The sequence below is a fragment of the Podarcis pityusensis genome (assembly GCF_964106645.2).
Source record: "Podarcis pityusensis genome assembly, chromosome: 2".
NCBI lineage: Eukaryota > Metazoa > Chordata > Lepidosauria > Squamata > Lacertidae > Podarcis > Podarcis pityusensis.
Window position 1 is genome coordinate 62,864,391 of NC_138029.1, and position 16,552 is coordinate 62,880,942.

At 43.1% G+C, this 16,552-nt stretch overlaps 1 protein-coding gene across 1 annotated transcript in view; it reads right to left on the reverse strand.

Moving 5' to 3' along the window:
* Positions 1–16,552, reverse strand: part of MGAT4B (alpha-1,3-mannosyl-glycoprotein 4-beta-N-acetylglucosaminyltransferase B) — a 72,108-nt gene that overhangs the window by 15,209 nt on the left and 40,347 nt on the right. The window contains exons 2-9 of the mRNA XM_080991392.1: positions 14,628–14,807; positions 13,139–13,279; positions 11,497–11,630; positions 8,733–8,779; positions 5,788–5,901; positions 4,707–4,782; positions 3,637–3,751; positions 1,585–1,715 (exon numbers count right to left, since the gene is read on the reverse strand). Coding sequence (XP_080847518.1) covers positions 1,585–1,715; positions 3,637–3,751; positions 4,707–4,782; positions 5,788–5,901; positions 8,733–8,779; positions 11,497–11,630; positions 13,139–13,279; positions 14,628–14,807 — 938 coding nt within the window. The remainder of the gene's footprint in view (positions 1–1,584; positions 1,716–3,636; positions 3,752–4,706; positions 4,783–5,787; positions 5,902–8,732; positions 8,780–11,496; positions 11,631–13,138; positions 13,280–14,627; positions 14,808–16,552) is intronic.

Genomic DNA, 16,552 nt, shown 5'->3' on the forward strand with positions numbered 1-16,552 from the left:
AGAACTCACAAATCCCACTGGGTAGGCCTTTTTAAGACCAAGAACTCGCACATTTTAGGAATGGCAGTCACCTGTGGTTCCACTGCCAATATAACTGTCTACCTAATATGTGTAAGAAGGGGCCCCTTGAGGCAGCCCTCTCTCACAGACACAGGTTGCTTCGCAAAACCATTTGTACTACCTGCAACACTTGGCATTGCAGGCATATTCCCTGAAGCCCTGCTCCAAGATAATCCCCTAATCCAGCTCTCATTACTTTAGAAAATTAAAAACCTGGCTCCACTCATGAGAGAATTCCTGAATGCAGCTAGCAAAGGGCTCCTTCCTGCCTGATGTTAAGTGGGACACAGCAGTCAAGAGCGGTTCCACTCTCTGCCTTGTGCCTTCTTATTGTTGTTACCGATGCAGCTAATGAAAGCAGCTACAGTTGGTTTTCAGACAAAAGGAAGAGATATTCAGATCAGGCAAAGCATTTCACCACTAAACCTCAGGTCAGGCAAACTTTCAATCAAGGAGACAAATCCTACAAGTTACCAATTTGATTCTACACAGCAGGATTTACAAGAGCAAGTCTGGTTTAAAAGACTGTTGTGCAGAGTTAATCAGGCAAGCAGCAGGAGTGGGAGCCAGAAATCTATGCTGGAACTAGGTTACATTTTAAAATAGACAATGATTTAGATGCTCTCAGGATCCCCTGGAAAGCATGCCAGGGGGCGGGAGGGGGGAATTTGGAAGGGGAAGGCAAGCGAAGGTGGATGCACAGTGACATTGAAACTATCTTCTAGTTCAAGGCCTTGAAAACAAGATAAACACCAGCAACACCTCATTATATTGACACAGAGCAAACCACAAGGCAAATCCCAGCCCAGGGAAAATCACTGTCCACCCAGCAAACCAGGTATTAGTCAGCCTCAGCTGAGCGGAAGCAAAGTGTCGCTTTTGAAAAGTAGATATTTCTTTCTGTGGCAACTGCTGGTCTTTCCTGAGCGTTAAGTGCTCAGGGGTGAGCGAACAAGTTTTGTTTGTTCCAGAAAAGGCTACATGTGGGAGCTAAAGGTAGACTGGAACCAGGCAAGGAGGAAGGCAGTAGTTGAGTCTTATTCTGGGTACTAAATGTTGTCTCTTAAGAATAAGCAAACATTAAGTATGATATCACAAATGATTATCTTCTGACTACCTTGCATCCAGTTTCAAGAATTACTTCATCACCTAACTATTTGATGTGTTTTTATTGGAGAGCATTTTGCATCAAAGCAATGCAAACCAGCCCATCTCCCTCCAGTGCCAGGAACTCTCTTGTTTTGGGCAGCATCTCACAGCATGCCAGAGGGAGGAGTTCTGTGGCTTGTAATAGCTTTTAGGAACCACAAATTGTATCCCCTCCAGCCAACACCCAGTATTCCTTAACAGCTCCACAAGTGATTCCATCCTTTACAGAATTCAGTTTTTAATTTAAAAGAGACTCAATATACCTTAAAAAAGACCCACTGCAGAATCCCTGCATAATTTCAGTATCATTTCGTTAAAAGGCACATCTGCATAAGTTAGGAGGAGACCATTTCAACTAATTTGGGGTTAACTTACTGCATCTTTCTCTGGGTTGCAGACTTTTACCCAGAGGATATGATCCAGGAGCCAGTCTATGGGCTTGTCCTTATAGAACATGAGTATGAATTCCACAATAAGACTGAGATCCAAAGACTTGAACATCTTCCCTGAAAGTGTGGACAAGAGAGAAAAATTAGAAATGCATGTTGGATCAGAGAAACAACCCTTTCCTTGCCCTGGAGTATTCTCTACAGATGTGAACTTTTTAAGGCATTCAGCCTGCTAATGCTGAGCCAGTTAGCAGAATCTAATACTGGCACACTGCTAACCCCTTACATATGGCTGTGCTCTTACACACAACTCTTGACCAAGACTTTAGGCCAACTTCTATGTTCTCAGGGGCCAGTCTATTCTCCAAACAGTGGTCTGCGGGCCGGAAGTACATTTTGCTACATGTTCTGACCTCCTCACAGGAGGTCAGACACTGTAAATAAAGTTAATGCATCATATCAGTGAGGGCTTTATAAGAGTGGACTGTATTTGCTCCAGCACAGCCTAAAATCAATATGTGCTATTCTAGGGAGAAATGCAGTATTGAAGCAGTGGTGGCTAACTTGTGGCCCTGCAGATGTTGCTGAACTATGACATCCATCATCCCTGATGACTGGCCACGCTCACTGCCTGGGGCTGGAGATGTAGCTCAGCAACATCTGCAGGGCCAGAGGTCACTCAGCCAGCCATCCCTGCATTTGAAGAGTGCAATAGGTCTGCCTCCTACAACTTTTGGAAATTTATTTTTTCTTACAAATGAACCTAATGAACACACACCTTGTGCTTTAATGGCCTGCCAATGAGATCCTGCTTGAGGTACCGTTTGTTGTTTCAAGATAAGCACCCACTCAGAGCAGGGCCTTCTCACTTGCTGCATCAGTATAGTGAAAAGCCCTCTCCCGGGCCCAGGTGATATTGAAAAGCGGTACAGAAACACTTCAAATGAATGAATGAAGAGGATACTTCTTAACCCAACCTTGATTAAGTTATAGAGAACCAGTGTGGAGTACCAGTTGGAGTGTTGAACTAGAACCTGGGAGACCAGGTTTCAAATACCTACTCAGCCATGAAGCCTACTGGGTGACCTTGGACCACTTACTCTCACAGTCCAACCTACTTCACAGAGTTGTTGTGAGAGAAAAATGGAGAGGACAACTATATAAGCCACCTTGAGCTCATTGAAGGAAAGGTAGACTACTAATGCTATCTATCTATTATTATTATTAGTAGTAGTAGTAGTAGTAGTAGTAGTATTAGTATTATTATTTTGTTTGTCCATGAGCCATGTCTGCTCTGCTCCTTAAATGGAATGGAGGTTTGAAGCAACCTTTCCTGTTAGGCTTCATTCAAGGCCACCTCTCCAGTTCCTGATTCAGTTGCATTCAGTGCCCCCATATCCCTTCCAATATTGTTGCCACCCAAATAGGAGTGGTAGGATAGATTGGGTTTTTTTCCACCTGTAATCAGTGGAGGATCTCTGCTGTTTTAACATCATAGTAGTAGAAGTAGTAGTAGTAGTAAATTTATATGCCGCCCATCTGACTCGGTTGCCCCAGTCACGCTGGGTGGCTTTCAACAAATTAAAACACAGTAAGACATCAAACATTAAAAAACTTCCCTATACAGGGCTGCTTAACACCTCTCTCTTTCCATCTCCACAAGACAAGCATGCACACGAACCAGCTGCTCCTCCCAGCTAGTAACTAGAGCCTCTTAAGACGCTTGGCCTGTTTAACAAGCCACATCAATAAAACATTTGTGTCACACAAAAAAGCAAAGTGAAACTAGAGATGGCTGGCTTTGCTGTATGTTCTTTGTGTTCTGCATTGAGTTTGGGGGAAGCCAGAGTGCAACTGTCACAACTTTTGTGTTCCATTCGTGCCAAAAGAAGCACAACTGAGAACATGGATGGTGCTTTTCTTTCTCCTGCAGGCAGAGTTAGGCACAGCACTGAAGCACACGCCGCTGGGAGAGGTTTCTCCCCTAAGCAAAATGCACTTGAAGGTGCTGTTGGTGCTATGTTGAGGGGAGCCTTACCAATAAACCCAAGCTGCGAGAACTCCAGGATCATCCATTCTTCTGATGGCTGCTGCAGAGCAAAGTTCTTCATTGTGCTGAGATAGTTTGGCTTGGCTACAATATCATCTTCCAGCTACAAAACAAACAGTGGGAGATGCCAGTACTCGTGACAGATCATGCACTCTGCTGAAGAAAAACTCTACCCTACAACATGTCCAACAAGCAAAAATGGGAGGAAGAAACCTCTAGCCAGGGACAGGATTTTAATAAGGAAGACAAAACCTTCCAGTAGTTTCCTGTTTTTATTAAACGAACTAAAATAATGAATAATACTCAATCAGTAATGGTCAATTAGCTCCAGGCATGCCAGCATTATACAAGAAAAGATCTATTCCCATAATCAAACACGGATCTTGTTTTTCTAGCCATTGGAAGCAGGCAAACATTAGAAATAGACCCTGCTATCATAAGTCATGTTACATAATAAGGTACCAGCAGCAATATGCTGATTCCACAGTTAGGCTACCAAGTCAAGACCACATAATGTCAAAGCTGAAATGCTTTTTTTAAAAAAACAAAAAACAAAAAACCAAAACGTCCCATTCTACCACTCCAGCTAACTCAGGATTTAGGAACATATGAAGCTATCTTATACCGAGTCAGACCATTGATCCTTCTGGCTCAGTGCTGTCAACACAGACCTGCAGCCAGGAGCCTGTCCCTGCCAGGAACTGAATCTGGGACCTTCTGCATTCAAAGCAAATGCTTTGCTCCTTAACTATGGCCCTCCCTCAAATCTTGTGAAGGTTAAAGTGATAATTTCCCCATCTAAATCTTAGCAAAATTCATCTGGCCAACTGCTGTTAGAACACCAAGGTCTTACCCAAGAAAGGGTTAAAATTAACACTTTTAATGCAACACATAAGAGCCAGATCAAAATAATGAACAACATGGTCTACTGTATGTACCCTCTCCCCTTCTAAAACACAGCCTTCCCACACATACTTTTGTGTTTTGATCAAGGACCCAGACAAAATGTTCCTTGCTGGGAGCAACAAAATCTATACTTTAGCCAATGTTTAACTTACCTGGACATAATAGATGCCTTTGGACTGTGCATACATCATTAGAAAGCAATAATCTAGGTTCTGTTTAGTCCTCCACCTATAAAATAGAGAAAGGCTATAATGGCACACAAGGCAGAAAGTTGTTCCATTGCTGGCAGGAAGCAGGTGCTTTCAATGGAGAAAAACACAAGTTCAGCAGGGAATTCAGAATCTGGTACACTCTCATTCTGAGACCCTAATGAGTTCCAGATCTATTCTGAGTGCATAGCTATCATTCTAGCTTGGACTCTAGGTGATTTTAGGACCCAACGACATCTGTTGTTATTCATGGGATTAGCAACGTGTAGTTTTAAAAATCTAAGTAACGGAACAGTCATGGGAGGCGGTGCAGGATGAGGAGAGGGGTGGGGAGTAAGAGATTTAACCTTTTGTCCCGGCCACAGTCCCTACTTTCGTGGGGGAAGGGCCACAGCTCATTGACAGAGCACCTGCTTTACATGCAAAAAGCTCCAGGTTCAATCCCTGGAGCCAGGCAGGGCTGGGAATGTCCTTGGTGTGAATTCCCAGAGAGCTGCTGCCACTCAGTGTAAGCAATATGGACCAACAGCAGTCTTGACTCTGCATAAGGCAGCTTTCTATCCAGCCCCCTTCTGGCTGCTATTTGCTTTAAGAAATTTTTTCCCTGTGGGTGCCAGTGGGAGTTTCCTTCCTGATGCAAATTGCCATGGGAGGGGCCAACATCTGGATCAGAACTGCAGTTGGAGCAAAGGGTTGTGTGTCCCCCACCCTCTGCTGCGGGGGCTGCTTATGTTAAATTAAAAGAGCTGTCACATGATTAGCAATTGTGCAAATAATAGCACTAGCTCTAAGGAACACATTCCATTGGAGTCACAAGATAAGAGAAACAACGCTGTTCACAATCTGAGCAGCTTGCTCGGGCAAATACATTTTGGAAAAGAAGTATGGGCCATTCAACAGCCAACAACCTCTATTTGCTCCCTTTAAATGCCTGTTTTCTTCTCTTACAAAGCCATGGTGGTGGGGGGCGGGGCAGACGAACACAGAGTGCCAGTAGGTATCCAGTCAGCAGGTTCTTTCTTACCTGACCCTTTCCTTGGGGTCGCCAAAAGATTCCCGGAGACGAGAGAAGTCTGGGTAGAAGTGTGGAGAAGGGGAAATAACTTCTAGAAGGCCAGAATGTATTTCATTGGGGAACCTGAGAGGGAGCAAAAAAAAAAGTAAGGAAGAAGCTGTGACTTTCTGCAAAGAGGAGAATGCAACCCAACACTAGCGATTAATAGCCTGAAAATCATGGCACACCACAGGCCAGGACTACATTAAAAGCTCTGGGGAAGAAAACCTCCACAGGAGCTACTGTGCTTTCAGGTCCTATTTAAAAACAGAAGAAACAGCAGCAGGGGGAATTGTTGCCATTTTGAAAAGCTCACCCCCTGCCTTGGATTTCTCAAATACCTTACAGTAGCTTGTGGAAGGTGAAGTTAGATTTTCCTACCACACTTGTGCCCCATTCTTACATGAACATTACTTTTGAATGCTGCTCAGTATGAGGGCTTGTCTGCCTGCTTGTTTGTTTATTGTGAATTTTTACGTATTACATGCTAAATGTCCTGATTGTTACAAAAGGCAACTGGGCACTAGCTCCTCCCCCTAGTTCATGGATGTGGGGCCTGTAGCCCTCTTGATGTTGTTGGGACTCCCAACTGCCCTCACCCCGACCACTAGCCATGTGTGTCTGTATGATGAAGAGTGTTGGAGTAGGACCTGGTTGAGTGTGTTTGTAACTGTTTTTAGAACGTTTTAAAACTGCATTTAGTTTTGATTTCTAATGTGTTATTATTACTGTGTCTGCTGGCTGGGCTCCTTCAGGAGGAAGGGCAGGATGTAAATAGGATGTAAATAAAATAAATAATTTGTTAAATGTGTGTCCTTTTCCTTTCTCCCAAAGGAGCACAAGGCAGTTTAGATTAGACAGGTTCCCAATTCATTTTATTTCTGATGTTATCTGTGTTATATGCAGATCTGAATCTTCATTAAGTCAATATTTAATTATTAAATTTGTTAGTCATTTTATCTTTCCCCAGGCAGGCCAAAGTGACATATAATATTCTGTTACAAAGATTACATCACTACATTTTCTCTCCCTGTTCTTTAGAAAAGTCAACTACTTTGATGTTTTTCCTGTCATGGCCGAGCTACTGCATTATTATTATTATTATTATTATTATTATTATTATTACTACTACTACTACTACTACTATTCCAAGGGTCAATTAATGACTCGTTCGCTTTTCACTTTGTTTAAATGTCTTTTCATAGGGTTACATCAATATACCAGTACACATTCAAATTCCAAAAAGCATCTGTGTTTTTGGCAGCCCTTAAATAATACATGTTTTGACAGTGTTTGCCTGTAGATAATCAGTCTCAGCATGTGCCCTGTAGTAAGACTTTTTCTTAATCAAGTGATTGCAAGGCGACAGGAACCAGCAGTGGGATTGAGGAATAAAAAAGTAGCCTTTCTGTCTACGCACTGCCTCATTGTGGGGTGCGGTGTGTGTGCGTTGGCTATTTCCTGTTGACAACTTTGTGTTCCTTTCAATTAATCATCTTTCTGCAATATTTGAACGGTGGCTTCTAATTGGGAAAGCTGTTCTCTTGATACAGGAGCAATTGCTTTTCCTCTAAGCCATCTAAACTAAAGATGGCATTTGCCACCACTGTATTTCCCCTCCCCACATGGTTCTTCCTGTTCAGTTTAAGGGAGCTAAAACAAGCCATTTGTGTGCATGCACGCGTGTGTGTGCATGTGTGTTCGGAAATCAAATTGCTAAACTGATAAAAGGGAAACATTTGAGGCATCTGACAGAGAACTGCTTTCCAAGACAATGTCCATCCATTTCATTGGGGTCCATTACACAGTCAGCCCTATAATGACTTGATAATTGTGTGGTCTCGTCCAGAGCCAAAAGGAGTTTGCCAGGCTCCACATAAGCCACAGACTCTTCATCAGCACTGGAAACACAATGACTCCCACCTTAGCTATTACAAGAGCCTTCTCTCATCACCTGTACAGCTCAGGGAGCAAAACTTTAGTTAGTAGGTCACATCCTTTTTTCCACGTCTTGATCTTGGCTGCTGTTATTAATAGGCAACATGCAGAATGCAGAAGCGGTAATGAAGTCGGGGACTCTTCCATTACCATTATCTTCTAAATCTTCTGTCCTCTGAGCACTGATGCTACTAATTCTTGCCCAGTGTCTTCTACAAGCTCGCTAATCATTTTTAAAACACCAAACCTACCAGAGCCTCCCATCCAAATCCTTAAAACCCCCAGAAAACGCCCTGAGCAACTTATTGATGAGAGAACCCTGACACTGCAAAAGGAAACCCACATAATGTTTTGAGATGGAAATTAACTATTAGGTTGACATAGAGCTCTGGAGAAATCAGATGCAGACCTGGTAGGAGCAGCAGGGAGACAGAATATAACCCTAATGCAGCAAAGGACATCATGGCAGGGATATTGATGTTGGAACTAAGCCTTATTTTGGTTTGAGGTCTGTGTTGCTGGCAAGCAGCCGCTTCTCCTGCTGTGAACAGGCTGTAGAATGAAGATAACAAGAACTGTCTGCCCAGGACCACTGATACTCTTAAGGCAGCAGTTAACTGACATGGAGCCCACAAGTAACGTAAATACAGGCCAAAGGCAGCATAGCACATGCTGCTGTTCCAAAATAATGACTCTCCTGATAATCTAAGAAACAAAGGGGAAATAAATGGATGGCATGACTGATGCAGACTCACAACTTGTTTTAACAGGGGAGGGGAAATTAAAGGTTAACCAGCATGCCAACTCAATGCATAGGCTTAGTAAAAAAAGAAAGAAAAACCTTCCTCAGGAAGAAAACATAACATGTAAAAAAAAACCCCAAAATACTTTTGTTCTCATTTTTTAATTAAAGGTAAAAATTGGTATTTTTCCTAAGATGAAGCAGTAGTAATAAAGAATGAAAGAATTCTGCTTACAGACTTTTGATATTTTCTGCCACTCCTGTTGTATACTGTGGATCTGTCTGCAAAGGAAAATTGAAGAGTATAAGTCAATAAGAACAGGCAGATTTAAGAAGTTGTCAATATGCATATTCTGCACCTCAGAGATCATGCTTACTAGCCCTACTTATGCCAACATGCTTGTCCTGTTGCCAAGTGCTGCTAGTCTTGCCAAGGGCTGCCAGATACACTTTATTTTTAAATTTCCTACTTCAGAAGATGTAGTATGTGTTTACATTCTCAGCGGACTCCTAATAGCAAGATAAGGCAATTTGAAAAGTGAGATCTGGCAACAAAACAACATAATGAATGAATGAAAGGTCAGGATTTTATGCCCAAAATCAGAACCATCTTGGAAACAATGTTAAGAGAACAATAAAAGTGCATTTGGAGGGGAGGAGGGAAGAATCCAAGGATGCTTTCAGTTTCCCAAACAAGGAGTGGTTTCTGATCTAAGAAAACAGACAGCAAAATGAAGACAAGGTGCTTTATGTTCTTCGTAAATGGATGCAGCATGCATCTGCTCCAATAACTGCCTCAGAACTTGGCACCAGAAAATGAGAAGTACACATGTGCCTTCAGGAAATGCCACCTTGTCTTGCTCTGTAAGGCACTTCCTCATCAGACACCTAGTTTAGAGGAACTCTGCCTGTTCCATTTCAGTTGTGCCTTAAAGCACCCCAACACCACTTTAGCAGCCATAGGTTCCCCCCCAAAATAATCCTAGATTGTCAAGAATGCTGGGAATGTTAGCTCTGTGAGTGTAGGGTGTGGATGTGACTGTAGTCTCTTGGTGAGCAACAGATCTTCAAATTTCCTCACACATTCAAAAGACATATATAATGATATTCTTCTTTCATTTGTGGAAGTGACTTGGTTTTAGCAGAGCCTCCTGCAGAAAAGGGGGTGGGAGAGAAGAGGTGATGTTCACCAATTTAACCTCCCCCTGGCAGCCCCTAGTGCCACTTTCCATGCTTTTCCAAAGGGTTCTCTTACTGTCCAGAGCAGAACTGGGGGAGAAAAAGGGGGCTGCAGAGGCATGGGGAAGTCAGCAAAAATTGCATCCCCCTCTTATGCCTAAGGGAGCAGTTAGTGGAGTTCCACTCTGGGCAACCTGAAATCCAAGTATTTCAAGTTCACTATCTCCTTAAAATTTTCACAAGATGCACAAGCATTCGCTAAAAAGCTAAGATGGAGACATTAAAATGTGTTGTCTGCAGGCAAAGCATGCCAATCAAGCTCCTTAAAATTACTTGACATGCCATTTTTTTCTTTGAATAATTTGTAAAAAAAACAAAAAACAACATGTATCCAGGCAGTAAGTAAAGGACAGCATGAGTACCTTATCCAAAACAAGAAACAAAGGCACACAGAGGCTTTCCAGTGCACGCATGACATGCAAGAGAGACTCAGACAGCCCTTGATACACTACAGATCAACTAAAGTGTAAAGGAAAAAAAATATGTGAAGCAGACCCAACTTCCAGTCTTGGGGGAAATTTGGGCAAGATGGTCTCAATGGTCCCCTACTGGTGGCTGCCCTTCCCCCACCGTGGGCAACTTAGTAGCTTGAGGGCAGACTGCCTGCCCATGTCTGCAGCAGTCAATGAGTTAAAGCATGCTGCACAGATCTGGCACTCCATTCAGTGTATTTGCCCCCACACTATTCCTGTTGCCACATAGCTGAGCCACATAAGGTATGGTGGCAACAACATCAGCAGTGCCTCCTCCTGGGCTCCAGAGCCTCGTCATTTGCTGGAGTATATTCTGTACTGGGCTTGATGTGAAGCAGCCCTGAGTTCTCCTTTCTGCTAAGCAAAGTATCTCCCATTTTAGGATAAGAAGCCATTTGCTCCTCAAATGCAGCCATTTTCTTCTGCTTAATTGCAAAGTGGGAAGGAATTCCACATACAAAAATACCATCAATAAATGCTGAAAAAAGGAATCAGTAAAGGGGTCATTAAGGGCTGCTGTTCTCTTCGAAATAATTTGCTACTGAAGGCTATTTTTGCAGAAAGGATTTCTGGAAAGAAAGAAAAACTAATTTGTTTCAAGCTTGAGACAAATAATCCCAATGGGACTGCTACATGAAAAAAAAAATATATATACACACACAAACCGTGAGACAAAAAGTGGCCACAGTAGATTAATGTGCAAAGGTCATCCTAACTCTCAAATCCAGAAGCTGGTTATGATGAGAGGCATTTAGTACAGCAAAATGCATAGGCATTTTTTTCAGTTAAGGTTCTTTTTGGGATCTCTAGCAGGGGGTGGCAGCAAATGCACAGGATCCTGAAAGAACACCCTGCAGGCAATTTTGTACCAGGCCCCTTTTTTAGAACAGCTGCCTAGCATTCTGCTGGAGCAAAGGTCAACAAGCCGAGTGCAATTTAAATTAAAGGGACATACACAAGTGCCTTCTTGGCAACAGCCATGCAGCCTTCTGCTAACATATTGACCCTCTACAGCTGAGTGCATCCAAGCATTGTTTCACACTGGAAACAGCCCGCTGGGCCCCATTGGCGGGATGTGCCCGATGATCCTTGTCGGACAGCAGCCTGAGGTTAGACTTATCTCCCTGTGCCAAAGGAGAAGTTGGCCCGCAGCCATGTGGAGAGAGACATCCTGCTGTTTCATGACTACATGCAGGCTCCTGGATCAGCATCAAGTCCCTGTCAGATGGACAATAAAGGGATACGGAGTTATCAAAGCTGGATTTGGAGGTGAGATGATAACTTTACCTCCGCAATCATGACAACAATGACAGAGTCTTCCTTTTCCTGCTGGTTGAGCTCTGAGATCAGAGAGTTTAGGGTATCTGTAAGATAGGAATGCACCTCCCGCTTGACACTAGGGATCCCCATCACTATCGATACTGTAAATGAGCAGAACAAAAATACAGTTAAAGTTAGCTTGCTAAAAAAACCACACACTTTCTCATGTCATACTTCACATCTCAAAGGAGCACAATTTCCTTTTCTACTTGTTTTTGGCAAAGTTCTCCATATATTCTGGATAATGAAGGTGGCTTGTCAAGCAGGACATCAAGAGCTTCATGGCAGGTCGATCACCGTTGTTCACATGGGGGGGAGGAGGGGCAAGACAGCAGGAAGATGGGCACAGTGCAAATGCACCAGTGGGCCAAATATGGCAATCCTGCCACTACGTTTGCACCAAACCAACCTCCCAGCCACCTTGTCCCTCCCACTCCCAGTAAGCAACAGTGACCCACATTCCAGAAAGCTAGCAAAGCAGTTCTGCACCACCCAGTAGCTGCTTCTGCTGGAGAATGAACTAATACCCTCAAACTAAATGTAGATGGATGTGTAGCAGTGGCCACCATGGGTGTCCTGGGATTGTAAGCTGGCAGAGAGTCCTCGTACACCATATTGCTTTTGACTGAGGAAGCAGAATCTGCCCTACACTGCTAGAACAAGACTTGAGGGAATCAAAAGTAGAGATGTAACTTAAGTACTTTACCTTCTGGAGGTTTGGGTTTGTTCTAACAAAGGCTTAGCCAGATCCCCAAAAGACACTCTATACCAGGGACCCCACAATCTTTTTAGGCCAGTGGGCACACTTGCAAATCTAAGAAATTGTTGTGGGTACCATAAAATATTTCACAGAAGAAAACCTGGTGATGCACATACCTAAATGTCAAAACAACAACAACAACATAAAGGCAGGCAACACCCTCCTTCCAAAAGAAAGGTAACTCCTGATCAAACAACCTCATCCTAAAATAAAACAACTAAATTAAAAACATTTTGAAAATTGAGGGGGCTTTGCAGACACCAGCAGCAGTACCTGAAGGTCCCTACTTTATGCAGTAAAGCATTGTCTCTTAAAATAATATAGCACAGGCAATATACCCCTAAGACAGTTTCTGAATGGAAGGTACACAGCACTCGTGCTCAGCCTGGTCAGGTCATCTTGCCCATCTGTGCCACAAAGTGGTGTATAATGAGATAAGCGCAGAAGGAACAGTTCACATAACTGAAAGGAGAGACTCTAGCAAAGCAAACTGCCTGCCAGACCATTTCCAGGAGCTTCCTTCAGTCTCTGCTGCCTTGTGCACACAAACAGAATGAGAAGGATGGGAAGTTCATGTCCATACATGCCCTTGGCAGGTAAAGGGAAGCTGTTTTCCATGGAAGCACCATCTCAACCGTATCAGAAGCTGGCCACACAACCGGCCGGCTTCTCAAAAATGGCCACCACAGGAAGCAGCCTAGGTATGGCAGCAGCCGTAACATATAAATCTTATGCATCCTTAGCTTGTCATTTGATAATTCCGTTAGGTCTGGGACAGGGTAGGCATGGGGGAAGAGTTGGAAGGGAAGTGGCCTAAAGAGCAACAAGAAACCCACGCCATCCACTTACCTCCGGTGCGTCCCTGTCCAACATGCACAGCCGGCTGCAGGCTGTTCTCCTTGGACAGCAAATGAGGCAAATGATGGAAGATGGTGGGGAGATGCAACACATTCTTGTTAGTGATATTCCAGAGTTTCAGTTTTGTTTCATCTGTTTGAGAAAAGAAAAGACGAACGTTCTGACATTTCCTCCAATGTGATAATGAGGAAGGAGGGAGGCTGTTAAGCTTGAGGGCATGCCCACTTCATAGCACCATCTGGCCAGCTGAGATGATCACTTAACTTGGGTTAATCAGTCCAATCTTTTTCACTTGTACCCTATAATCCCATTAAGTTTAGCAGGAATTATTTAAGGCTCAAGATAGATAAGCACCCAAGTCATTTGAGAGAAGAATAAAACTTAAACCAAACCTTTGGCAAAAAGGCCTAAATTTGCACCTGGTATTATTGTGCTTTTACCAAATCTCAAGGACCTAATTTTGTCCCATTACTATGTACTAAATCTGTGCTATTTGTGGAGACTGAACACACTAGCGATCATAAGTTCCAACAAGTCATTAAAAAATCACTTTGTTCCGGGTAGTAAAGTGTTGTTTAAAAGCAACTGTACTGAAACTTTTATTTTAAAAATGGTATTTATATTATACATCCATCCTGATTAAATTCATGAATTTTTATAAATAATGAAAGGGGGGGGTTTCCCACATTCAGCCCCTCTGAAGTGCTTATTCAATCACCACTAGGGAGCACTGAAGGCCATCTTCTGCAGGCTGCCTCTGCTATCAGTGTAGCCTATGAAGGCAAGAATGGGCTTTCACTGCAGAAGGAAGCAACATTTACAAGGCTGCCCAAAGCACGAATGATGAACCTTTGGCTCTCCAGATGTTGTCAGGCTTCTGCTCCAGCTACCATAGCCAATGGTCAGGGAAGGTGGGAACTGTAATTCAACATACTTGGAGAGTCTCAGGTTCCCCATCCTTGGCCTATGGGAAGCTAGGATAATTGCAAAAGAAAGAAGCAGGCAGTCAGGCCATTTGAAAACACAACTGTATAAGTGGGTGCGAGGAATGATATTTGCGGCAATTCATAAGGGACCAGACTCATAAGCAGGCGGAGACAAGTAACTCGGTTGCCAAAGTTTAAGCGCATAGAAGTATAACTTTCACAGAGATTTCACATACCATGTGACAGTAGCTGGCAAGTTGAAGATTATTATGTTTTCACTGGATTTCCAACCTTTTTTTCATCATATTCACATCACATACATAGTGAGGGTGTGATATAGGTGAAGGGAAATGTCTTAATGCCACTCACACCCGCCCTACCAATAATATTTTCAGTCTTTATATGCTCAACAAAACATCCAAATGACCTGCTCCCTGTGGAAAGGCATGCCTGTCTATCTGATGATCTGTGTGAATGTGCACACTTCTGTGGAGAAGCTTCTTCTCTGCAGCTTCAGTGTATCATGAGCTCATCCTTGTTAAAGCCAGATTTACCAGATAAGCTGCTCCACGTCCGGTTTATATCCCTCAGGGCCTGCTTCTCAGAGATGGCTCGCTTTATCTCATCCAGGACTAGGTTCAGCTCCTTCGATCGCTTGAGGCTCTCCTGTTCTGCAGCATGCAAGCGGTCTCTTAACGCTAGGAACTCTCGCTGATAGATATCCACAACATCACCTGCACAAAAGAGAAAATGCTGATTATTATTATTTTGCTGAAAAAGGAAGGATTTCTGTAGTTCAGACAAATTGGTTCCATGTGGAGAGGGGGAGGCAGGGAAGAGGGAGCACCCTCCTCCTCTTACTGGTTTGGAAGGGGGGGCACACTTTTGATTCAACTAGAAGTATATTACTCAGTTCAATATGCTCATTTGGGTCCTACACACCTCTAAACATTCGCACCTGCATTCATGGTTAATGCCTATGGGCAGAAGTACAGATAAATTTAGAAGTAGCCGAGAGCAAAGTCACTGTTAAATGGTTTATATATAAACTGGATTCCTTCGAAAGTCACCTTGAGCTGGAAGCTTGCTATGCAATACATAGAACTGCCGATTTTGTTAGAATACCTACTAAGAAAAACAGAGGGAAGCAGTGACTAGTTTCTTCTGCTTCACTGTGATCATATATGTAGAACAGCTAAGGGAGTAATTTGTTTGAAGTAGTATGTCAGAAATTGGCTCATACACACACATTATAAGGTGGGAGGGGGAGGTTAGCCTACTGGCATGTCCACTGAGGAAACAACAGGATGAGCATGTCATTTTTTACCATTCCAAGTAAGTGGATAAATACCACAGAGATCTATATCCCCCTCCCCATCCTCTGAGTTTTGTTTGCTTATGAGTTTTCACGTGTGGGCTGATCCACTGAACTTGGAGTAAGGTTACATTAGTGAATCTGTTCCCTGCCAAGCACATCCTGGCATTTTGAATAAGACTTCAAAAAACATTTCTGAAAATAACCAATGCTAACTAATTTGATATTCCTAATTTCCCAGGTGTTAAGTTCATGTTTTAACTATCCTGAGGAAGTGAACGCCATTTTAAAACATGCCATTTAAGGAAACAGGGAGAACCTACTGTGTCATGGAAATACTGTTCTGGCTTGCCCTTTCAGACCCAGCAATTACAGGAAACGTCATTTTGAAAAACCAAAGGGGGTGTGTGTGTGTGGGGTGTGTGTGTGCACGCCTCAGGACTATATTTGAAACCAGGAATGATAAACCAATCTTAAATTTAACCTCATCTCAAACATTCAAATGGGTATTTCACAATGCTAAGTGATGTTATTATTAATATTACTATAGCAACCAGTGTTCCTGAGACCAGCCACCAGAAAGACACAAAAATAGCCTCTCCACACATACACAAAACATGGGAAAAAAAAACCCTCTCTGAATTGTTTCCCACACTCCTGATGCATTGTGTACAAACTGGAATTCCAGCAGCGACCAATTTAAAGAGAATGGAAAAGTAATAAAAGGGCTAAATTAAAATTCCAGGCCAAAGGCTCTGTAATGAAAAAAAAATGCATGAAGACTACAGAACCAGGATTCTTGCCACCATCACCTCATGGCCAGGTCAGGAGAGGCTCAAAAGTCAGATCTGCAAGGCACCTTTCTCCAGCTGCATCCGAACTGCCAGCTGCTTCCGAACAGACCTGCATGAATAATTAAGGGAAGGATACAGGACCTCAGACTGCCCCCTTAGACAGATGGCACAAGGCAGCTCTTGGGAAAACAAAATCAATGGATGGAGCGAGTATTTAATTAGCAGGCTGTTAGGCAATTCCCTGAGTGTCCTATATGTAAACCATGCTTCTGATTAGCTAGAAGTACACTGCAGGCAAAGTCAAATTCATATTATTTTCAGCAGGACATACCCAGAAGGCAGTGATGGACAAGCAGCTGCTCCCCCAGCC